Below are 25434 nucleotides of genomic sequence, written 5' to 3'. Positions count from 1 at the left end.
TTTCCGTTGCATATTGATTCACGGTTCTCCATGGACAAATTTTTTATTTAAACTACATTCTCCAGTATTTAGATTCAGGTTTGCCCGGCATTTGGACTAGTTTGGAAATGACAAAAATGGTAAAACGATGTGCCGATTGTAAATGTCTAGTAAAGATGGGTATTTTATTAGACATTTTAAGTAATTCAAAGCTGCATGACATTAACGTATTCTACGTATGACTCCGATGGCTATTTTTGCTAAGACGATGGAAGGAAATGATGGAAAAACAAATAAAAAGGATTTGATAAATCATCGATCATCAAGCATTCCGACAGTTTTGTCGAAATAGACAAAAGTCGATGAAAGAGCTTTTTATCGACAAAGAACAGTGGGCTACGCATATAGATAATTTCGTAAACAATTGTGTGAATAAATTTGCGCATGAAAAATAATTAATTCAATGCCAACATCTTCCCCAAGGTTTCAGCAACGATTTTTGTCTTGCATATGATTTTAATTGATTATACAAACTTTCATCAACCGCAATAAAAATTATAACCACATGTACCTAGCTGATTCCATGCCAAACAATTGAACAGTTTTTGTTTATGGCTATAAATCAAAACCAATGCAAAGCATATGCCTGTGTTTGTGAGAAAGTCCCTTAATTTACGTAAATTATTATTTGAAAATTCTTTTGCTTTTGCACAATTTTTACTGGTTACGTATGATTTTGTCCGGCGGGTCAACGTTTGTGCACAAATCACTGTCAAATTGTCAGTTGCCTGCTGTCGAATGGCGAAAGACAGAAAAGGAAGGGAAAAACTATTGTCTTTGATCATAAACAACAAATCGACAACAAAGTTCGACGCCTCGTTCCGAAAAAAATCGTGAAAAACGGTATTTAGTGTGTGATTTACTAGCTAAGTGGTAGCCTAGAACCTGTATCAACCCGTGCACCATCGTTACCGTGCAATAGTTGTACAGGAAACGTATGATATTTGCCGAACGGGAGCACTTTTCGCCGACCCGTGCTATACTTGATGTGAACTTGATAAAAATAGAGTGCAATTCATTGACCACCCAGAATCGGAACAGTACGCGCAGAATGAGCTTATAAGTGTTAGCAGCCAAGCCTCGGAATTCAGCGTGTGCCTTAAATGTAACGTGCAGCGAGCTACGCGACTCCACACTCCGTAACACGAATGGTGGGTAACAGCTCCTTCATCAGCAACGCCATTAGCACCTCCGTTGCACCCAATGGTAATACCAGCAGTGGCAACAGTAGCAGCAACAGTAACATCACCGGTTCCAGTACCATCGTTCGCAACGGAATTAGCTTCGGAAGCAAAAGCATACTAGATGTAAATTTGAAGACTAGCAACAATGCGGTGAACGTTGTGAAGGGAGTCTATCTACGGCAACAGCATTATCCTCTGAATCAGCAGCAGCAGCCTAGCACTTCTGGTGTGGTAACCTCTGCCGTGGGCAGCACTAGCGCCGTGAGTTCGGATTCCGGCCACCACCAGTCCATCGTAGGCGGAATGATCAATCACAATTCTTTGATGTTTGCAACGACGACGACGACCACCAATCACCAGCAGCAGCTGTCGGTCATATCGAACACATCCCCAGTAGGTGGCGGAGGAGTAGCAGAAAAGAAGCCAGCTGCTCTCAACACAACCAGAATCGATAGCGACGGTACAATACTGACAGCAACCGAAACCAGCAGCGGCAGCAGCATCGTGGCCAGTAATACCATCATCTCCACATCCGCCACCAGTGCTGCCAGTGCGACCTCCACGGACACTCCCACCGATTCGGATGTGACGGGCGCTACGGAGCTGTCGCTGGAAACCAAAGAACCGAACCCAGACACCGAGCCACAGGAGGAACAACCGGAGATCGACATCGTGATCAACAACGTTGTCTGCTCTTTCAGCGTACGCTGTCATCTGAATCTTCATGACATCGCCCGCCAAGGGAACAACGTGGAGTTCCGAAGAGAGAATGGAATGGTAACAATGAAGCTGCGCCGCCCGTACACGACCGCCTCGATTTGGTCGTCCGGAAAAATAACGTGCACCGGTGCTACATCAGAGCATCAGGTTCGTGCGCGACACGCTTGCAGCATTATTTTTCTCGCACTGATCCCTATGATCCCTATCATTGATCAATTATGCATCTTTCATTGTAGGCAAAAATAGCGGCACGACGCTACTCCCGCTGCCTTCAGAAGTTAGGTTTTAATGTTAGATTTAGGAACTTTCGTATCGTGAACGTACTCGGCACTTGCAGCATGCCGTTCGGCATCATGATTGTCAACTTCTCGGAGAAGTACAAAAAGGATGCCAGCTACGAGCCGGAGCTACATCCAGGCGTTACCTTCAAGCTGCAGACGCCGAAAGCGACCCTGAAAATATTCTCAACGGGAAGCATTACCGTCACCGGTAAGTGTGTTTGTGGGATGGACGGCTAGGATTAGGAGTTAGTTTAATTTTAGGTGATTGCAATTAAAGTAGCACCTCCAGCTGGCGATAAACTTGGTGCAAGATAAGCTCGTACAAAACTACAAAACAGTTAGCCGATAATTGATGTAATGTTTTCTCCATTTTCCCTCTCCGCTTTGTTGGAACATAACATTCACCAGCGGCAAGCGTGGCCTTTGTACAAGCGGCAATCGAACAAATATTTCCGCTCGTGTACGAATTTCGTAAAAAACGAACCCCGGTGGAGAAGCAGGCAATGGTGAAACAAGCGCCACCGGACTTTGATCCGCATGACGTCGATCATCTGATAGAGGAGGACCGTGAAGGTGCACTGGCGGAAGCGGAAGGTCTCACGTATTGGAATGGCACGTCCGGCGATCCGCTGCAGCCTGATGAGCAGCCAGAGGACGATGAACTCGAGACGTTCGGTGACGATGAAGACGTCCGTACTCGTAACAACACCAAAGCAATACACAAAATCAATAGTATTAGGCAAAACGGTAAGAAGCGCCGCCTGTACCAGCAGCGCCCATCCGGCCGGGTTGTGAACGATGGCGACAACATGTCCGACGATGATCTGTGCGTCAGTGACTACGAATAGAACGGATAGTTTTGCAAGAGCGCGAAAGAACGACAACATTTACCAACTAATCGTGATTGCTCACGCTCATTCGACTACCCCTCAGCCCCAATATAGTGCCCCCCGACCGGCGCAGATTGCTGCGACCTCTTACCGTTGGTAGACTCCTTCGTAGACTCCTTTGTCATTTTTGTGGCCGGACAAATTTTGCAGCTAGGCCGATTGATGTAAACGATTGAAAAGATAATTGTGTGTTGGAGAACCGAAGGATCAGCGAGCCGTTACTAATCAACCAGCAGGATCCTGCAAAACATAACATAATGAAAGGAAAGCGCTGCTGAATGGAAACAAAGCAGAGACAATACACCAGACAGATGAATGCACTGAAACCCCCGGGTACTGTCCTCCACGAGGACATCAAAGCTGAACAAAAGAGGACAGACACAGCACAGTGGATGAGAGCAGCAAGATCAACAAGTATACAGTAATTTAATTAGGTCGTCAAGTGTGAAACGCACTATTTCGCTTGTTTCTGGTTCAACTAGCTTTCTATTTTATATTTACTTTTTTATTTGGCTTTATATCCTTTGTCGGAGTTTTGGCCTGACTTGAATTACCTACAACCGAATGGTCAGCAAAGGTGTGTTCTGCATATGCGAGACACGGTACAGTCGATATTTGAATCCAAACAGGACGAATGGTTAAGTTATGCATTACTGATTCTGATCCCGTTTGATCGGTACGCGGCTTTTTTTTACCAAGGCATGTTACACACACACATATACAAAATATATTGTACTTCGTTCTGAAGATCCGGATACAAAACCGGTGCAAAATGGTGTCCTGATTTCGATTCTGTCAGGAAATCTGGACGGAGCAGGTCTTGTTTCATCGCGCATCCGTTACAACCCAACTATTGAACGTCGGTTGTTGTGCTGACAAGAAAAGTATGATTAACCAACCTAAATGTTGGGCACAGAAACACAAAGAAAGGACAAGATCGTGAAAAATTCTTTACTGGGACATTTTCGTCTCGACAAAGGTTTGCTCCACGTATACACATCCTTCACTCGAATTATGACAATGTGATGAAAATAAACACGAAAACAATCGCCAACGTTTAACAAACACACAGTGGCTCTCCAGGGAAATGGGAGGAATTGAAGGACACCCAGCGCATCCATCGCAATTTGGGTCGATTGGCCCTGGTTCGAAAGAGCGTTGCGTGCATATGTTTGGAGATAAATAAAGCAAGTCCTTGTGTTTTTAAACCAGAATCCGAACTAACTCAGACGATTGTTTTGCGCGCGCGAGTGCATACTTGACGGCCTGGTAAAACACACACACAGCACACGTGTCCGTGGTGTAGGTGGTCAGCAGAAAGTAGAATATAAGGAAAGAAGCTACACACGGTGTGAACAGAGAAGCCCTGTATCAATGTCCATTGTTTAGGTGCCCCGAAACGGTGTTTGAATAGCGCTATAATTCGGTATGTTGTTTCCACGAATCATTTATTTAAATAAGCATTGGTTTAAGCATAATAAAAAAAAACCCATCGGGAAATGTAATAAATAACTGCCATTACAGTAACGATGGTCAAAAGCGCAATTGAGTGCAGTTCATCATACTTCGAACTTCGCGATGACTAAAATATCTTTGAACGACGTGTGTCTATGCATGCTTGTATACTCTCCGCAGAAAACGTGCGCTGGACCAACAAGAATCCAGATTCTATTTTCGGCATACGCACTGTAATGAATTTGAAATTGCATTTTCCGTGCTCACACCCACGTGTTGTCTGCATCGAATGAACACATCGGGAACGAGGGAACAGAATTTGTTTGACGTCAGATGATGATGAGAAACATTTTCTCATAGTAAATTGTACGTAGGTCGCACGAAACCCTTTTCAAAGGTGATTGTAAATGTATTTAATGTATATAACTTTAATTCTACCTTTAACGAGATTGTAATAGTATTACAGGTATTCCCCGATATACGCTATCAATGCGGACCGGAGGCAATCGCGTAACTCGAATATTAGCGTATATCGAATTCTTGGTTTGATGATAGATTTCTTTGTATATCACCATCTTTTTGCGGATTTTCCAACTTACTTTACTGAACATTTCTTCATCTTCGTCCATTGGTTATATTTCCGATAATGTTTTATCCATATAAAGGGCCGATTACATTATGTACTTTTGCTTGGTTTTTACCATGGTAGAATGTGTCAAAATAACTTCAAACTGCACTATTTGACAGAAAACACCATGGCTCATGTGTAATCGCAATCTTGGAACAAAGTTGGTTTTTTCTATGCTACCACACGGTGACAGAATCTACACAGGACATACCGAATGTTTTTTACCATGCCTTGGTAGAATCTGTCAAATCGATTTTGACACATTCTACCATGGTAAAAACCAAGCAAAAGTACATAATGTAATCGGCCCTTAACTGTTAAGTTGTTGTTACTGCTAGATAGAAACTCGTTACGACAGGCTTTGAAGATTTTTTTTAATTTGCTTCTTTGTTAACGAAGTTAAATGTCAATTTCGAAAAAATCGCGTATAGCGAAATCGCATATATCGAGTATGGCGTATATCGGGGAATACCAGTACTAGTATTGGTCGCAGTACAAACTGGGTACTCAAAACGGAATTTGTCCTTTAAAACAACTTTCTTAGCATACAGCTGCAATTTTAGTGAAACAGTAAAGTTCAATTAATCTAAATATTTTTATAATAGAAAATATCCACGAAAAATCCGGTGATTTGGAATGCATCGCCGTTCGTTCAGCGCCATGTCAACGCAATAGGGCAATTTGACAGATGACATTTCTCGCCAAAACAAATATTGTCTTGGGGCAGGGAAAATTGTTTGTGATTTCGTATACTACCTACGATAGATGTACCTAGTTGCTAGAATGTTAAGATTTTAAAGTACGATTGTGAAATTAATTGTGTTCCATTGTGTTCGAACTGCAGCGCATCCCAAACCTCGTAATGGCGTTAGCGAAAGAGGAAAAATATCCCATTGCCAGAGGGCAAAGCGCCCCTTTAGAGCAGCAATGTGATGTATGTCTTCGGAAGGAAAGTGCTTGTTTCGGCAAATCGGATCCCATATTCGAAGGAAAAAATGTCTTAGCCATCGTCGTACAGCATCTGGACTTAAAAATCACACTGACGCGCGTTTGTCAGCATTGCTGGAGCAAATTGGAAGCGTTTGATGAGTTTTATAGAATGGTTAACGAGCAGCATCACTTTCACAAGCCTCTTAAAATCGACCCACCGGATGATGTGATCGGGATGGAGTTTGTAGAAATTAAACATGAACCTCTGGTTGAGGAAGATAAAGATTTGCTGGTAAAGGAAGAAAAGGAACCACTTCCGAACACTGAATGTGACAAGCTATTGCCTGAGCACTCCATGTCAGTAGATAACGACGAAGAGAATCTAAAGAATGAGAACACTAATTACGCTTCATCCGATGAAAGCGAAGATTCCTTCACACCACCAAATCCGACTCGAAGCGCCGGAAAACCAACCGTCAAAAAGGAACCCAAGGTGGACACTGAGATACTGGATTTCTATAAACGATTGGTGTGCGAGGTGTGCGACGCAGAACGGATGCTGGCCGGAGAACCTTCGATCGAGTATGGTAATTTACGTGAGCTAAATAAACATATGCGAAAGATGCACGATCATGTGATAGCAACCAGCATCAAGTGTCCTATGTGTGATAAGAAGCTGCGCTACCGAGCAAAGTTGCTGGAACATCGTGACATGCATTTGAATCCGGAACAGTTTCGGTGTGTGGTGTGCCAGGAGGTACATCAAAACATGGCCGAACACATGAAGAACAAGCATCAGGAACGAACATACTGCTGTGAGGAGTGTGGCAAGCGGTTCCCATTTAAGGCTCGACTTACGGCACATGTAAAGAAAATGCACACAACCAAGGATGTTGTCTGTGACCAGTGCCAGAAAAGGTAGGAATGTGGCAAGCGAAGAGACCTTGCATCGGATAGTTTAACGTCCCTTGGTTTTATCTCTTTTACCCGCAGCTTCAGCAAATACACCATCGATGACCACAAACGAGCGGTACATGAGTCAAAGTTTATTTGCGAACATTGTCCACGCACGTTCAAGTCGCGCTTCTCACTCGAACAACATATGGAGGAGCACGTGGAAGGGCTGCGCAAATCGATGGCCGCCACTTGCGACAAGTGTGGCGTTGTGTTGCGCGATAAATACACGCTGCAATCGCACATCAAGCGAATGCACACGGATCATCCGCCGGTTAGTTGTGTATCGTGCGGGAAGGTATTCAAATCAAAGCATAATCTCAACGCACATCTGGCAAACGTATGCACCGAGCGGAGCTTCCCCTGTCATATCTGTGGGAAGCAGTTTAAGAAAAAGATTAAGCTAAAGGAACATATGACGACACACACAAAGAGTGCGCTGTATCAGTGCCCATACTGTCCGAAAACGTTCAGCTTCGAAACGCAACTGTACACGCACCGGAAGCAGAAACACTACGAGCAGTGGCTGGAGATGCAGCGGAAACGCAAAGAGGGCTTTCGGTTTAAGGTCAATCGTGTCTCCGACATGCCTGCCATGTGAAAGACGACCGATGTGTATGGCTGGCCACACACTGGTCTGGACGTCCCTGTTTTCATCTATCACTGCACTAGACGCCAACAGATATTTTCAATCCTATCCCGCACAAACAACCGGAATAGCGACTATCATATGCTGGCCGAATATTTCGCACTATTCATTCTGATAGAAACATAAACAATGCATATGCGCATATGTCGAACGCATAACTTCTGAGTCCTCTTTCATTCCGTGCATTATGGGTACGGCCACCCGAAGATTTGTGGAATGAAAGAAGCTTAGTTAATGTTTTACAGAAACGTAGAAAAATGTTAAACCAATATCGCCACAACGCCGGGAAAGGACCTGATTCAATAGGATGGAATTTTAAATGTGAAATCAACGGGCAAATAAGCGACGAACTCGACCACACAAATCTATACACGCGTGTAAATGATGTTCAACAAAAAAAGTGAACAAATCGTTCCAATCAAAGGAAACCGTGCGTGAGGTAAGCTATTTCACAAGGGGCACAGCATATTATGCATATGTACTATAAGGATATGAATATAGTGCAGCTAATTTCAAAACATGTTTTTTTCGTGCCAACTGTAACGCGTTCGAAGAGGAATTACTTAAAAGCTTTACTTGTTTCCCTTATCCACTTTAAGGTGGATTAACAAACAGTCGCTACAATCATACGTGGGGCGAACGTGTCCTTGCAATCCACATGTCCACACAATCAAACTTTACTGCATACGTTGGATGCTAGCGATGCGTGCCATCGTCCAACGTTAAATTAAAAAGTATCAAAATAAAATCTACCAAAGGAATGTATTTGTCTTTAAACATATTCAACAGAATAGAATGATGTAATTCTATCATTATGGTCGCCTAAATGTATAAAATTGTTGAAAGCAGAATACGTATAGGTTCCTTTCCTTGGTTTTCCGCTTCTCGGTTTCAACGTACCTGATGGTTCAACCGCATCGGAGCCACAGCCTCCAAACGTCAATCGATCTCTTGTCTTCTACAAACAACTTGTCGCACAACAGTAAACAATGGGAATTGTTTTGCATTTTTATTCAAAATGCTATCATTAGGGGTGGCTTAAGGTAAGATATTTTCTACTTTTATTTATCGGGAACATTTGGTGGCACTCTTAACTACGTCAACACTGCGGAAAATACGTGGCTATTCTCTGTTGCACGACGGATTATCCGATCGAAAGAGAGTTGGTACTGGTGCTGGTGGAAAACATCACGTTAAATTCCTGTGCAATAACCATGGCAACCAAATGCGAAGTATGTTTCTCGACGACGGAATGCAGCATGAAGGAAATATTCTCCGATGAAAATAAACATATTGTAGAAATAATAGCGAAACATCTGTGGTTTGAGGTAAGTGCACGACCGAAAGGGCACAATGAGACGTTTTGAAAACGTTCTGGTTTTATATTGCAGGTAGTACAAACAGCGGTAGATACTTGGGTGTGTATCAAATGCTGGGACGCTTTGCAAGAATTCCACAAATTTTACTGTGAAGTTGAAACAGCCCGACAACAACAAGCAGCTCGTGCGCTAATTGACAAGGACGAGGAAGATGTTTCCGGTGGCTTGGAACCAAAATACAGCACAGAATTTTTCGAGGTGAAGGTAGAGCCGGGTGAACTGTTGGATAACACTGAAGAGGAAGATGTAAACTGTGCCGATGAAAAGGCAGTGCATTGTGCTTTCGTAAAATGCGAAGAATCAATGGAAATCGATCCTACTGCTCCCACGTCGGACGAGGAAGCTCTTCAGGACAATAAGTCGGATTCATCTTCGACAGATGGTATGAAAAATAGGCTGAAGAAAAAGTCTAAAAGGCTCCATACTGTAGAAGAGGCGGCAAAGCAAGGCAAATCGATCGCACAGAAGGAGGAAGATGAAAGTTTGATAAACTTCTACAAGAGGATAGTCTGTGAAAAATGTGATAATCAGCGCATGATGGTTGGTGAGCCTCAGATCGATTTCGGTACGTGGCGCGCTCTGTTGCGCCACACGAAGGAAATCCATAAGCATGATAAAGTATACGTGAAATGTCCGCTGTGCGACTTGAAGTTGCGAACGAAGCAAACTCTCATACAGCACAAGGATTGCCATGAAAATCCGGAAAAGTATCGTTGCTCGCTGTGTAACGAGATTCACCAGAACATGAAGGAGCATCTGCAGAATAAGCACCAAGAAAGGCAGTTCTGTTGCGAAGTGTGCGGGAAAAAGTTTCCGTTCAAGAATAGGCTAACAGTACACATGAAGAAGATGCACGTAGAGAAGGACATCATTTGCGACCAGTGTCAAAAACCGTATGTATCCATCGCTGTTTGCAACATTGTCCGCTGTACGATATATGTCCAAGATGTTTGGTTTTCTTCTCTTTACAGCTTTACAAAATACACGATCGAAGATCACAAACGATCCGTTCATTCTGCGCGATTTGTTTGCGAACATTGTCCAAAAACGTTCAACAGTCGCTTCCGTTTACTAAAGCATATGGAGGAGCACGATGAAAGCCTTCGGAACTCCACCTCAGTGCCGTGTACAATATGTGGGCAGGTGATGCGGGACAAGTACATCCTAACCAGGCACATAAAGCTAATGCACAGCGTACAACCGTCGGTGAGCTGCACTACCTGTGGGAAAACGTTCAAATGCAAACGCAATCTTTCCGTGCACATGACAAACGTGTGCATGGAACCAACCCGACTGTTTCCCTGTACAATCTGCGGCAAGGAGTTCCGGCGGAAGAACAAACTAAAAGAGCACATGTCTACGCACACTGGTAAGCCGTTGTACAAGTGCTCGTTCTGCCCAGAGACATTTCGACAAGATACGCACCTTTACTATCATCGGAAGAATGTACACTACGATCAGTGGCTGAAGATGCAGCAGCAGCGTAAAGAAGGTGTACGATTTAAATTGACTGAACTATCGTAAGTTTTACAGGGAAACACACATGATAAGCTGCGGAGAGCCCACTTTTGGAAATCGCGCAAGGGAATATGAAAGTGCGGAAGGATGATACGGAAACACCCAATATGTTAGCAAATCGCCCAATATAGATACGAAATCGCGTGCAATTGATATAAAATGTCAGATTGGCGAGGCGGATTGAATGCTGGGTATATACTTGTCGGTTCGAGAGTTGAAAAATGTAAACAAATATTTTTAAAAAATTTTTTAATTAAATTAAGTAGTTGGTGCATTCGAAAATCGTATCAAAATTATTGTTTAATAATATAATTATAATATTATCTCGCTCAAACTGAAATTGCGAACTATAACTGTAAACTGTATTTCAAAAACATGCTAAAATTCAAATTGGAGATTTAAACCAGTGCCTATATACACCCTTGTTCAAAACTGTTCTGTTGAGAAGGCTAAAATTCGTTGGGATATAGAAAATATTTCATATTGGTCTACAAGCGAAGCGTCTACAGTTTTACGGATTAATCTTTGGCAAATTTTGTGTGCTTTGTGGATATTTACAAAATAGCATAACGTACGTTAGTTTTTGGTGTATACAATCATGCCCCTGAAGGTATGTATACGTTTAAAATAGTTCAATAGTTCATTTAAAATAGTGTAAAAGTTTAAAATTTCCGTGCCTTTTCATGTCTTGCAGGCGCTTGAGTACGAAAGGAGTAATTTCTTTGCCGATGAATTTTTGCTTCAAGAACGTACCGTGTAAGAGTAAAGTAAGTTACAATCGAGCAAAGGACTGAGGCAAACTAACTGTAACTAAAATCGGCAATTTTTAATTTTATATAAGCAAACATGAGCTCTAGCCAAAGCTCTGAACTAGCTCAAAGTGCGAACGGGGCAGTGCAAGCACTTCGACGTCGAAAGACTACGAGCAACGAAGATAGAGCGCGTGGTAACAACGTATGAAAATGGAGCAACTCATGATGCCATTAGCCAAATGCTGAATATAAAACTAACGATAGTTTACGGTATTGTCAAAAAATACCAAACAGCATTTCAGGTCGAAGCCAAGAAACGTGGTGGCAATGGGCAGAAAATATTATCGCAGCAAGCCATAAGCGATATTCAATGCTGGATCAATGACGATTGTACGGTGACGCTAAAATCACTCGCACAAAAATTGTTGCAGGAACACGGTGTGCGAGTTTCCACTACCACCCTAGCGAGGGAAATAAAAGGCTTCAACTACCCCTTGAAGATGGTGAAGCTAATACCGGAGCGGCGTAACGCACCGACGACCATCGAGGATCGGAAAATGTACGCCACACAATTTTATGGCGTGGCGCGCGAAGTTGGATTTAATACGCACGCTTAAAGAACGTTCTCGGAAAGGTACGCCGGCCACCGCCACCGTACCACAAACTACGTAATATAGTTTAAAAATTATTTTAAAATATTTGTTTACATTTTTCAACTCTCGAACCGACAAGTATATACCCAGCATTCAATCCGCCTCGCCAATCTGACATTTTATATCAATTGCACGCGATTTCGTATCTATATTGGGCGATTTGCTAACATATTGGGTGTTTCCGTATCATCCTTCCGCACTTTCATATTCGCTTGCGCGATTTCCAAAAGTGGGCTCTCCGCAGCTTATCATGTGTGTTTCCCTGTAAATAAGGAAAACTTCTTCTTCTTCTTGGCGTAACGATGCACTAGCGACGTTGTATGCCATAACTGGTTTCCTAGACTTGTTTTTAACATGTAGCCAGATAGTCGAGTCTTACTATGGGCGAGCGAAAGGTGTGAATGAGATCGCTCAGTTGCATTGCTACATCAGCGGAGGATAATGTAAGACATTTCAAATGCATTTTGGTAGCTTCTTCTTGCAAGTGACCACCGCATGCGATGAATTAGGGGTACAATTAAAGCGGCACAGCTGTCTTTAATAGCCAGTACATGTAACATAGGACAACAGTAGTCGCACACCTTATACAATACCTAAATATATTGATAGTAAACCATTACATTACCATTGTAATGGGGTAATAGATTATTTGAAAGCCTTGGTACAATAAATATATATGTAACCGAAATACGGTGTAGGATTTTGAATTGTAACGTCTTACGTCTGAATAGACATAAGATCTTATGGTTCCATCATAATGGAGCCAGCGGGTTGCGCAAACGTCAAGCCGCTGTCAAACCAAAAGTTTCAATTGTGTTGTGTTTTTTGTTTAGAAACCACATCCTACCGTAATAGTAAATTATTGTTCCAACTACAACCAATTAGCACAATGGAAGCCACCATCAGACAATGCAGGACGTGTCTCTCTATCAGCGAGTGCGATTATTTGAGCATATTTGCAGAGGAGAACAGGACGAAGAAAATTGACACAGTTATCGCAGCGCATCTTTGGTTTGAGGTAGAGTGTGCGACGAAGACATGTTTGCATGATCAATCGAATGAATGCTTATTTTCCACCTTTCAGGTAGTTGCCACGAGTGAAAGTCAATGGATATGTCAGAGTTGTTGGTGTAAACTGGAAGAGTTTCACGAATTCTACATCAGCATAAAAGAGGCGCATAATCAACGAACTACCCCAGGCGATAGTGATAGCGTCACCGCCAAAGCGACTTCAGTTTCACCACCAATTTGTAATGGTCCGACGTACAATACGGAGTTCCTGGAGATAAAAGGAGAACCGTTCGATATCGAGGAGTTCGATGAGGATGGATACAGTTTAGGCGGAAGCAGTCCATGTGACAAAATGTTATCCTGTGATGATATAAAGAGTGAGGAATCGGACGAGAGTGAAAGTGACTCTGCCCAGCCACAGGATGAAGGGACGAAAAAAAGAGAAAAGTTCACTCGATCGCGTGGATCCAGAGCTTCGAGACAAGCGACCGGTGAACGGCTTGCAAAACGAAAGGCTGGCGGACGCTTTCCTGCTGATCCAGAGGAGGATAAGAATATACTACAGTTCTACAAACGCATTGTGTGCGAGGTGTGTGACAACAAGCGGATGATGGTAGGAGAACCACTGATTGAGTACGCGACCTGGGGCGAACTGTTGCGGCACACAAAGGAGCTGCACGGACATTACAAGATCTTCGTGCAGTGTCCCGTGTGTGAGATGAAGCTGCGCACGAAGGTGACGCTGGTGCAGCACATGGATATGCACCAGAATCCGGACAAGTATCGGTGTGAAGTGTGCGGCGAGGTGTTCCAGAACATGAAAGAACACATGCAGAATAAGCACGAGGAGCGACAGTTTAGCTGCGATCTGTGCGGAAGCAAATTCCCCTTCAAAAAGCGGCTTGTGGTGCACATGAAAAAGATGCACGCGGAAAAGAACGTCACGTGTGATCAATGTCAGAAATCGTGAGTAACGCACGGAACAACGTAGGTATCGGGTGTCATAACAGATCATTTAAATGTACATTCTCTCGTTACAGTTTCACGAGATACACAATCGAAGACCATCGGCGGTCGGTGCATATGGCTCGGTTTGTGTGCGAACACTGTCCGAAGACGTTCAAGATTCGGTTTCGGTTGCACAAGCACATGCAGGAACACGACAAAAGTTTGCGCATCTCCACGTCTGTGCCTTGTCCGACCTGCGGCCAGGTGATGGGCGATAAGTACATTCTCCGACAGCATATCAAGCACATGCACAACGAGCAGCAGGCTGTCGACTGTGAGACATGCGGGAAGACGTTCAAGAACTATCGCAACCTGAAGATACACCTGACGAACGTGTGTATGAAACCGATCCAGCTGCATCCGTGTGCGATCTGCGGCAAACAGTTCCGGCACAAGAACAAGCTGAAAGATCATATGGCGTCCTGCACGCCAAATTGAAGCAGCACATTGCACGTGCTTCTGCTACCATCGAATCGTTCGACTGCTTCGATGCTCCGCTAATATTCGGGGTATTCTAAATTTGTGATATTTGTGTCCGTTGCAAAGGAACGTTTACATTACTTATTTATTGACATTTTAACTAAAAGCATTACCTTTAACGAGGTATTGTGCGATCGCGGTTTTTTTCCACCCACCCTTCTGGTTTTCTGGATGTAGCTGGTAGTTTAAAAGTAAATTAACGATACAAAATGAGAGGATAATATTCGGAGCGAATATGCAGACTGAATACATTCCATATCCCGACGAATGATCAACTATACTCTAATCTGCAATAGTTGCATGTAAGTATTTTGTTGCCCTTCTCGAATGAATTAATAACCAACTTGATATCCTTTCCCTTTTTTTTGTCTCCACTATCTACCGTACCGGATTGTGACTACAGAATCGGATGCGAACGCTGCTGGACAGCAAGCAACTTTAATCAGTTTATTGGTGGAGAAAACAAGGGAAAGATTTATCAAAATTCTTTGGCGGGTAACTAAAAAGCAATTGTAGATTGACAGTTTTCTCCTTAATGATATTATAAATATTTTTCTGTTTCAGCTGGAATATAGGTACAGTTAGTGATGTACCTAATGAGAAAGCGCGAACACATGAACTAGCTGTGAGCTAGATTAGGAGCTCTAGTATAACCGAATGCGACGTTGAACTAGCTCATGTGCTCACGATCATTTATTTTTAACTTGTGCGTTATTTTTCTGTAAATATAAAAGGAAGTGTTTCAAAAAGCAAGGTTGTTTTCATTTATGCGGAAAAGATACCCCTATATGAAGGTCTAAGCAGGCGAAATATTTCACTAGCTGCAATTTATTCCTTTATTATATGTAGCATTTTCACCGGGGTGCATAATGACAACTGACCGATAGATCCTCGTGCGATCTGCCATATTGAATGTCGTGCTGTATACAAGCCGGCATCGTAAAGGTACCTGTTTTATAACAATTTTACGCATTTAATTAGTAGTTTTCCGAACTATTTGCCATGAAAGCCATAATACAACGTGTCACCTCAGCGAAAGTGATGAGTTTGTATCTGTTTCAAAGCTCCATTGTTCTTCTAGATCCATAACGAAAGCACGCGTCTTTGCAGTTGGTGACGAAGCAGTAAGCTCGATAGGCCGTGCACTGTGCATGCTAGTAGACATTTCATCCGATAACGATGCAAACGATATGGGAAGGATATGGGTAGGCAATAGAAAAGTAAGTTTTATCCCCGTCCACGGTGCAGTAATGTGTTCCCTACGTTCCGCTTACTTATAGCGCACGAAAGTTCCTCAATCTACGGCTGTTCGATGAGACGGCTACCGGGAAACGGTGGACAGAATCGATCGAAGCGCCTGGAAATACTGTGCGTTAGTCAGTTCACGTTGTACCATCGGTTGAAGGGAAATAGTAAGACCTGTAGCCAAGCAGCCGTACAGATCGTTTCTGAAACAGTTGCGTGAACACAGCATCTAGGAACGCATACAGGACGGTTGGTTTGAGGCAATGATGCAGGTATTCATTCAAAATGATGGACCGGTTGCGCTGGAAATCGGATCACCCGCACGGAGTGAATAACAGCGCCAAAAGCTAAGGCGAACGATGGACCTTAAAACCAAATCATCGGCAAACCAAAGGGCAGCGTTGAAAGAACCGTGAAAACCGTGCACCGTTTTACCAGTGCAGAATGAGAAAAAACTGTCTTGTTTTGGAGGAAGAAACATTTGTCGCAGTAGAATTTTGTCGCAGGAAACGACCGGTTATAACATTTTGAGTAACAGGATAGCATCCTTCAAAGGAGGTAGTTTATCCGTACCATGCGATATGCTATCATCTGTCACTTTACACCCCGGTGAAAATGCTACACAAATTAAAAGAATAAATTTGAAATATTTCCTTGAAATAAGTACCTAATGAAATATTTTCTTGAAATAATTTATGAAAGAATTTAATGAAGAACTACCTCTTGGTGGCATGCTCTCTTGTTATAATTTTTCTATCGATCACTCATACCAATTTGACGGCTAGATGGGAGCAGTGAGTGTTACCTCCTCCATTGGATGCTCTCTTGGTGTTGAAAAGTCGTTCTGTCGATTTTTGTCGTTTGCATCTCGCGTGCGGCAAAATCGAACGGTGGTTTATGTTACCTCTTTTGTTGGATGCTCTCTTGTTACTTCAAATTCAAAAATCGGTCGTTTTCTGCTCCAAAATCCCAACCGTGATCAGTGGTGCGGCATCGCCACGTGATCAAAACGCCAATAATTAAAACGATTTAAATATTTTCGGATGTTGAAACGCAAGCAAATAAAGCGGGCAAAGATGTTTGTTATCATTTTTTTCAACTTATATTCCAATTTCGACGACAAAATTTTTAATTTTCCCTCCTTTATTCCATTGTTTCCCCTTCCAAAACGTGAGTAATGTTGCATTGCATCCTTGACTGTCGACCAACTCGTTTTTCGTCTGCGCTGCGCTCTAATCGTTAATTATATTAGGGTTTGCCTAGGCTAACTGCGCCTCTTCTTCGCTTTCCACTACCCATTTAGGCGTCTGACCGTACCGTTCGAACCGGCTTGGCACGTACGTACACGTTCTTGATCCTGCGCTTTCTGTCCATGTGGATTGTAAAAGAACGTAACTAGGTAATAGGGACATCTTTTGCACCTTTTAACCACTTCTGTAGTTCCTTTTCCTTCAAGAAGACGCGTATCGGTAAATTTTCCTTACTATTACTAAGTATGCTGTACAAAAACCGAAAATTTACGAGCGCCGATTTTCTTTACATTCTCCTTTACGCCTAAACCGTGATTTAGAAATAAACAATACGTACGCATATACATTAGTATGTTTCGTAAACGTAATCAACCGATACAATAATATTAAACCCGGAACATAGTAAGTAAACGGTATGAATATACATATATAGCACATTGTGTAACGTATTTTTTGTTTTGTTTTGTTTTTTAGTTATTGATCCCGGGTGTATAAATAATTTGCTCGCTGAATAATTGCTGTTTCAAGAAGAATTTTCACTAACTTTCTTCAGTTAAGCAATAACAGCACGATCACTTCACTTCGTCTTGCTCACTTCGTGGAAACTCACTAGGGTGAGAAGCCGTAACACTGTTTCTCACTACAGTGTACTAACGTTGGTCTCACACTAGTGAAGTGAATTACTGTAGTGCTCTAATTCTTTATATCCAATTGTTCAATTGTTTTGTCCACCCGTAGTTAATAATAAAATGGGGGAGGGAAAACATATACACAACACAAAGGTGAAAAATGAAACTAGACCTTCACATACATTTCGACGCTATTTTTCGATATTTCCAATCTCAAACTTGTTTGCTTTCCATTTCCATAAGTTGATTACATTGAGTATTCTTATCGTTTCGGGGGGATGCAGCCTTTTTCCAGATTTCCCTCACTTCTTCTTATCTCACTTCTTGGCTAGAATTTTCCGTGTTGTTTGTTTGTTTCTACTAGAGTTAAGGAATATGTTTGCAAGAGTTATAATGAAAAGCGTAGAGAGTTTAAGAGAGACAGAGAGAGAGAGTTGGATGTACGTGTTTATGCTGCAGATTCATACCCTCTTTCTTCCCTTGCGCTATTTTTCCTCACATTCGACTGTATCTAAGAGTTATTTTCTTTATACTAACTTTGCAATGCGCGGAAAAGTTTTACGCGTATCTTTTCTGTATCTGCATTTATGAGAGAAAGGAAGAAGTAACGGTGTTAAACTGTGGGGCTAAGGAGCTGTAAAAATCCTACTATCCTCTTCGAGTCTTTTTATCCACTCTAATAAGTGGGGAGCAAAAAACAAAAGAACGAAATATTTTTACCTCGTTTTGGCTTTGTTTCCCTTTTTCTCTTTCTCTCTTTCTCTCTGCTATTTCCCAATTGTATGAGTCGTTTCGCTACATATTATTGCTTCTAGCTATGTACAACAGCGGCGTCCTGTAAGTTTCCAAAACTTACAATATCATTATTACTCTACCTAATGCAAAACGGAAACAAGAGTATACATTTATGTTAGGTAGTGGTATTGGGGTGTTTTTTTTGTTTTGTTTAAGCGAAACCCCACTTTCCTGCAAGTACACGGTGTACATGATGTGATAAACGTAACGACAATAACATAACCACCTATTGCCGGGTTTCTTTCCGTTCCCTTTCCCTTCTAAGCAACATCCCTGTGTTTGTTGTTAATAGTTGTTTGAGTGTGTGATTTTACGCACATTTTTTGTTGTTGTAAAAGCTAAACATGTTACTCGCTTTTTGATTTTGCACAACGATTACTCGTCCTTTCGCACGTGGATTTATGATTTTTCCTTATAACGCTACATCTATAAGGGGGCACAAAAAACGAACTGCTTATAGAAGAATGCGAAATGTGTAAGTGAGTACGAATACGAATGGGAAAAGGTAGTATTGGAGGGCATTCTTATTCCTGAATTCGATCCCTTCTCCCCGCTAATAAACTGATCGCTTGTTCTATATTTTACACTCATTACATTACATGTTCATGTGCACACCTTTTTGGGGGGGCTTGTGATTTTTTCTCTTCATCAGATGAAATTGGGTGTAAAAAGCTATCATTTTTCGTTCTTACAAAAGCTAATACGACTTGTTTGTGTTGCTTTTCTACTTTTTGTACAAACTACTCCTATCTTTTGCATTCATTCTGATCTGATCACTTTCATGTGTGTGTGTGTGTGTTTATTTGACTTTTCATTTCCCATTGTATCGTTTAATTAATCTATTTTTATTTTCTGTTTTTTTTCCTAGGAGTGGCATTTTGATTTACTTTTCTTATCTGATTTATATGTACAGGTAGAACATAAAATATTTAAAAAAAAACAAAAACCTACCACAAACGCTTTACTAGTTCGTTCCATTGCATTCAATACAATATTTTACAGTTTTGCACGTATCTTTTCAAAACGATCTACTTTCAATTTTTGTTTCTTTGAACAAGTGTATGAAAATGCAACTCAAAACTTCTTAAACTTCCTTTCTCTCTCTCGCAAAAAAAACGAATAAGAAATAGAACAATTTACATTTTTTTGGATTTTGAAAATTACTTCCTCCTCACTGTTTTCCGTTTACACACAGCAGTCGGCAAACAACACGATCCTTGTTGGATCGCTTTGTACTGTTTGTTTTAACGTTTGTTTTTCAAATTGGCCGTTGAATTTTGTCTCCTCCTATACGCTCATCTTTCCCTTCAGCGGGATCTAACGCTTAGATGTGCATATCGAATCGCTCTCACAAGATACCATTCGTGATGTACTGGTAGCCATCGTACAGCTTGGTCGAGAGCGAATTCAACGAGTCCTGTATTAGTTGTTCCACCTTTCGCTCAAGCTCCTGCTCGGTCAGATTCATGTGGAAGCGATTGCGAAGATTGCGCACCGTACCGGAGCAGCCGTTTTTGAAGCAGGGTAGTTGCGAACCTAAACGGGAATGGAAACAATGTTTTAGAACGTTTTTGCGCAAACAGCTACGGTGCTCCTGAGAGAAACTTACTGCTTCGCATAATTTCAACAATGTTGATGATGCGATCCATATGCTTGCGAGCCGCTTTGAGACCGTCCAGCAGTAGATACTTAAACTCACAGTACAGCTCCGACTCTGGACCACCCATCACGTCAACAAACTCGGGCGTCAGTTTGAATGGTGACTGTTCGAAGCCTTGAAATGTAAAGAAAAAGATAATGATAACCCTTCCGACGAAGGCAAGCGATGCAAATAAGTACCTAAATTTTTGGGCGATATGCTCAAGATGAAACCAAAGTCGATATGGATCAGATGTCCATCGGAATGCAGCAGGATGTTACCATTGTGCCTGTAAAATTATTACATTAGTGAAACATTAATGAAAATTGATTGTTTTAACTGTAAATCCTTTACTTACCGATCTTTCACTTGCAGCAGGTACGAGATCAGACAGTAAGCAGCGCAGGAATGCATAAAGTTACGTTGCGCCATACGGAACGCAACCGTTTCCACATCGCCAAACTCATCGATAAAATAGTCCTTTAGGCTCTTGTTGGAATTTTTCTTGATCTGATGGAGCGAAACCGTGTTGACGATCGTTTCAATCAGCCCCGAATCGTTCGAGAGACAGACGATCCGGTACGGACGTACCCAAAGTCCTACCTTTTCCTCCTCCCAAATCAGTTTGAACATCTGGAAGCACAGTAGTTGTGGGTTAAAGTTTATACTCATACATACACTTCAAACACGGGCTTACCTGCAATAGCTGCGTGGCCATCAGCTCCTGTCGCAAATCATCACCACATTTAACGATCGCCGACAGTAGTCTCCAGGACTGAAGATGCCCGTAAGGTGATGAGTCCCGTATTTGTTTTTCCTTTTCATGCCACGGTTCCTGTAAGAAAATGACTCAACGTGTTAGATAACCGTGTCATTTGCGGTAACTTTGGCTATTCGTTCATACTTTTAACGCCGCGGCAGACGGATCAGATGGATCATTGCTGAAAGGTTTCGCATTCTCCGAGTTTAGGTTGGCACAATGACGCTTTTTTACCTCACCGATGTTAAACAGGGCAGGAGTGTCTGGAAGATAATGAAAGAGAAGATATAATTGAAGAAAATAGAAGGTTGGATTTAAATCGCTAAACCAAACATTAGCGATTATACTTACGATGGTCTCGCGAGTCGTACGAATCCATAGAGAACTGTGATATCGCATCCCGATCACTAGACATCTTCGTAAGGCTCAGATACTGGGCCGTGATTTCGTCATCCTCCTGCGACCACACATCGTCTTCCGTTAGGCCGAGCTCCATCATACTACTACCGTTACCTCCGTTGTCTGCCGAGCATTCCGAAAGCTTGCTATGACGGCTTCGCGACGTAGCCAACGATGCTGCCACTGCTGCTGGTAGTGGTGCAGTGGGTTGCTGTGGTACAGCAGCAGTCGAGGTTGATTCTTCATTCGTCTGTTGGCAGGAGGAGTTCAGTTCAGTCTTACTGGGGTTGCTGCTTTCGTCGGTGTTTAGTGCGCTTGCACTGATGCTGCTGTCAAGCCGTTCCTCGCTTTTCGTGTGCCTGAGTGTCGGCATCAGCTTCGGGATGACAGGTGACGTGTAGATGTCTTGCACTTCGACTACCTCCACGTAGATGATATAGGGCGTTTTGTCTTTCGAGTTCAGTACGGCCGTTTTCTCCTCGGTGATGCGCACCACATGGTGAGGAGTTTCGGTATGCAGTGGTAGCCAAACGCGCGCTGGTAGATTTTTGTTTATTAGATTCAGAAGGATGCGTAAACGGGACGTCTTTTCGATCTTGGTCTGCAGACAGGTGAGCATTTTCCCGATGTCGATCAATGCCTTCATGAACTCCTTTTCGGGCGCTAGTTTCGGCGCCCCGCAGGAACATACCGTCTGTTGGCCGAGCAGATCGTTCACTGTACCGCGCACAGATTCGAAACACACGCAACCATTGTCAAAAGCTCGGCCCGTGCTCAAATCACCCAAACACACCGGCGTTCGGTTGCTGGGACCGGGAACTCCGGGTAGTGGAGTGTGATGAGCGTGGTGATGTTGTGCCAACAGTCCCATCATACCCGTGGCATCGGACTGCGAGCGGTGATGCGTTTTACGTACCGCAGACAACGCTGGATGTGCTTGTAGAGTTGGATCGTTGCTCGTCGGCAACGCCTCACTACCGGTGGTGACGGGGGCAATGGGCGCAGCTAGCTTCACTCGTTCCCGCTTGGGGTAAAGCTCGCGCAATAAGCTTAAATGCTTGCGTACGCTATTGCCAGCACCGCTAAGCATCTCCGTGTTGAAGTTGTAAGCCTCCAGCAGCCAAACACACTTGAGCGAAAAGTCCACTGATTGCCGGCACCGGTACACCAGGTACGGGTCAAGCACTTCGGACAGTTCTTCGATCTGCATGTACATCACGATCAGCTGCGGTATGTACAGATCCACCTCACCGTTCGGGAAGCTGAAGATCTTATTGCCGATAAAGCTCAGCACGCCCGGTTCCTTCGAGTAGAACAGGTAATGCACGGCAAAGTGTATGTTGAACACGGGCGATTCAAAGAAGCGCAAAAGACCACTCTGCCCCGTTCGTTCCGTGCGAATCTGGGACTCATCGCGCGGTCCACTGCCGGTGCAGTGCATGAAGGAGGTGGAGGTTGTGTTGCAGGAGGAAGGAGTTGCTGCTACTGCCACACCAGGAACTAGCTTCAACGATGCGGTCGAGGATGATTTCGAAAGTGACGCCTTGGGAATGTTTAGCTGACTGCTGCCGCTCTCCGTGGATGAAGAAGTTGTATCGAATTCCATCGACGCTGAGGTTGTTGTCGTGGTGTTTGCGGTTGGTGTGGCGACACTGCTACTACTACTGCTATTGTTACTATTTTGCTGGGTATGGTGATGGTGTTTGCTGCTGTTGCTACTCCTCGCGAACATACTACCAAACTCACGCTTTCTCAGCAGCTCCGTTGGGGATTTGACAGTAGTATTGGAAGTGTTGCTGGACGTTGCCGTCGAAACTCCACCACTGCCCGTCGTTGCCGGACCAGCTTCTTCCGGTGATGTGTTAGTTGCTGCTTGCTTTTCTCGCTGCTTCGCGTGCTTTTTCTCGTGATTATCGATAATGCTTTGCGCCGTCCGGAAGATGGCATTCTTGGTTGCACCGAAAAAGTTCCGAAACATTACTTCATTCTTTTGATCGGTCTTCGGAGGATCGTTGACGGTAGGTTTTGTCTCATTCGGACTGACCGCCGCACTTGGCACGCTGGTGGTGGAAGCAGGTTGCTGAGCAAAGGGACCCGTTGTCATCGTCGAGGCGTTCGTAGGTGTTGTCATACTTTTTCCTTCGGCAACGATCGGTGTGGCTGCATCTGCATGGGCAAGCATCTCGTCTTCTTCATTGCCGAGAGTTCCATCTACTACCGGACCATTTTCGCCGTCTTCGTAGTGAATCGGAACGAACAGTTTCTCAAGCATGATCGCAGCACGGGTCATATTTTGCTGTCTGTAGCGAACTTTATCGCTTACCGGTCCATTCACACCTGATCCGGCAGATGTTAGTGTGTTTTGCTGTGGATGCTGCTGCTGAAGCTCAATGCAATTATCGAGCGGTCTCGTGTCCGAGTCGCTTCCGTCTTCTTTTGCTGTTCGGTCCATGGTCGTTGGGTAGAAGCACAGGTCGGATTGTAGCATCCGGTACTCCTCATCCATGGAGGTGGTTTCCAGTATCTCAATGCATTCCTCCTCCGACGGATCAATCTCACCCGAGTCCAGACTTTCCCTAGATCGGCGGATTCTCGTCAACGAGGTATGATCAGGTTCCGAGCCACAAATGATGCCTGTAAAACAACGGAAGAAAGAACAAATATTAGAAATCTAGGAAACATTTCTAACCGGCTGCAAACAGGGGAATAATAGCTTTACTTACCGGAGTCATCCGATCCAAGACTCGTAAGATCTTCTCGCTTTTTGCTGTCACTATCCTTCACAATCGAATTTACGATCGTTTCAGCATCCGTGGAATGACTACTTTTCAGCGCCCGTAGCGTAGCTGCTAATAGAATTGAATAGAAAAGACATTTTTTAAAAATGCTTTTTGGTACATGAGCTGGAAAACAAGCGTACCTTGCTCTAGGAGGTCCACCTTTCTGCTCATCTGTTGCCGATTTGGTTGATGATGCGTACTACTGTTAGTGGTTGAGGCAGCTGCTATTACAACCGTTTCTGTGTCCGGTTCGGAGCCGCCCGAACCGCCTTTTACCGTATTGCCGGCAATAGAATTTGAGGTAATTCCTCGGCCACTATTACTCGGTGTGTTGGTCGGATTGGTGGACGAGGATTGGATGATTTTGCTGCACATCGTGCCGCTCAGTATACCGTTCGTGCAGTGTAGAGTATTTTCCGATTCCGCACTCGGTGAGGACACTTCCACCTGATAAGCAAGAAAGAGGGCTATTAGTACGGTTCTACCATGACACCACCCAGAACTCTAATGCATTACCTCCGGTATCCGTTGCAGTGCACTATCTAAACTTCGATTCCGGTGATGTTGGGTCATGTTGATGCGATTGTTGGTCACCTGCGACACTGGAGGTAAGAGAATTCCCATTGATCTACAATAAAACGGAAAGATTTCAGAAAAAGCAACATTGGACAGTGTTCGGAAAAAGAAACAGGAATAACAGAATCAGGTTCAGAAAGAAAATCATCGACATGCTTGACCGACTTCGTATACAGCTCATCTCACGGTGGAAGGTTAATACCAACCGTTACGGGGAAGTTATCTAACCCTATCGTTGCGTTCTGGTGTCGCATACATAAGCATTCATATTGCACGAGACACGTGTCGTTTTTCGCCTGAATGCCCGTCTATATCACACATGTTCGGTAGTCTTTTGTGGGTAAAAACACCTTAATTTCTTGAAGTATCTTTCCCTTACTCTGTTCCATGCATTAGGACCTAAGGTGGACCTTTTTTAGGGTCGTTGGCGTAGCGTGAAAGGTTTAAGGATGAACCTTATTCGACCTGGGGAGCCGAATTTATGAAGGTAGTAAAACACACCTAACCATCGCGCTGAGAAAGGATTTATGCAACGTACACAGTCGTATGAGAAATCGTTTTATACATTACCCGAAAAAAAGAGTAACACTAAAAAGATTACTTTACGCACACGGCACAGCAAAATTCAAGGGAAAACAAACGACTTGTGCAAGACCTTCAGCGTTCCATTTGTAAGCATAAATTTGCTTCCTGCCCGTATCGTAAACTGATGCTGAGTGCATCCATTAGACACAGTTCCTGTTAGTTAGTATTCGTGTTGTTGGAAACGTCTAAAATATTAACTCCAAATTCACTTGGCCAAAACAATACGTACTGCCTCGTAATGTAAA

At 43.3% G+C, this 25434-nt stretch overlaps 5 protein-coding genes across 8 annotated transcripts in view; 4 read left to right on the top strand and 1 right to left on the bottom strand.

Moving 5' to 3' along the window:
• Positions 1–756: 756 nt before the first annotated feature.
• Positions 757–4659, top strand: LOC125771461 (TATA-box-binding protein-like). The gene is made up of 3 exons (XM_049442111.1): positions 757–2090; positions 2180–2432; positions 2633–4659. Exons 1-3 carry the CDS (start codon positions 1188–1190, stop codon positions 3070–3072), a joined length of 1596 nt encoding a protein of 531 aa, XP_049298068.1. The 5' UTR covers positions 757–1187; the 3' UTR covers positions 3073–4659.
• Positions 4660–5838: 1179 nt separating this feature from the next.
• On the top strand, positions 5839–7966 carry LOC125771464 (zinc finger protein draculin-like). The gene is made up of 2 exons (XM_049442113.1): positions 5839–7045; positions 7121–7966. The coding sequence occupies exons 1-2, from the start codon at positions 6060–6062 to the stop codon at positions 7680–7682; spliced, it is 1548 nt and encodes a 515-aa protein (XP_049298070.1). The 5' UTR covers positions 5839–6059; the 3' UTR covers positions 7683–7966.
• LOC125771465 (zinc finger protein 317-like) lies at positions 7965–10633 on the top strand. The gene is made up of 3 exons (XM_049442114.1): positions 7965–9058; positions 9122–10002; positions 10081–10633. The coding sequence occupies exons 1-3, from the start codon at positions 8945–8947 to the stop codon at positions 10631–10633; spliced, it is 1548 nt and encodes a 515-aa protein (XP_049298071.1). The 5' UTR covers positions 7965–8944.
• Positions 10634–12780: 2147 nt separating this feature from the next.
• LOC125771462 (zinc finger protein 62 homolog) lies at positions 12781–15292 on the top strand. The gene is made up of 5 exons (XM_049442112.1): positions 12781–13050; positions 13117–14009; positions 14084–14833; positions 14935–15026; positions 15096–15292. Exons 1-3 carry the CDS (start codon positions 12790–12792, stop codon positions 14487–14489), a joined length of 1560 nt encoding a protein of 519 aa, XP_049298069.1. The 5' UTR covers positions 12781–12789; the 3' UTR covers positions 14490–14833; positions 14935–15026; positions 15096–15292.
• Positions 15293–16855: 1563 nt separating this feature from the next.
• LOC125771421 (phosphatidylinositol 4-kinase beta) overlaps positions 16856–25434 on the bottom strand; it is a 90194-nt gene continuing 81615 nt past the window's right edge. For 3 of the 4 annotated variants that reach the window (XM_049442017.1, XM_049442018.1, XM_049442021.1), the window contains 10 exons: positions 24545–24656; positions 24169–24475; positions 23972–24097; positions 21201–23882; positions 20994–21112; positions 20787–20924; positions 20448–20722; positions 20290–20378; positions 20060–20224; positions 16856–19986 (listed from right to left, as the gene is read on the bottom strand). In XM_049442017.1, coding sequence (XP_049297974.1) covers positions 19799–19986; positions 20060–20224; positions 20290–20378; positions 20448–20722; positions 20787–20924; positions 20994–21112; positions 21201–23882; positions 23972–24097; positions 24169–24475; positions 24545–24656 — 4201 coding nt within the window. In that variant the 3' untranslated portion in view covers positions 16856–19798. The remainder of the gene's footprint in view (positions 19987–20059; positions 20225–20289; positions 20379–20447; positions 20723–20786; positions 20925–20993; positions 21113–21200; positions 23883–23971; positions 24098–24168; positions 24476–24544; positions 24657–25434) is intronic. The other variant, XM_049442019.1, reaches the window with a different exon arrangement.

Source organism: Anopheles funestus, chromosome 3RL (assembly GCF_943734845.2).
Source record: "Anopheles funestus chromosome 3RL, idAnoFuneDA-416_04, whole genome shotgun sequence".
NCBI lineage: Eukaryota > Metazoa > Arthropoda > Insecta > Diptera > Culicidae > Anopheles > Anopheles funestus.
Note: the sequence above shows the minus strand (reverse complement) of the source record. Positions and strands in the feature narration are given on the sequence as shown.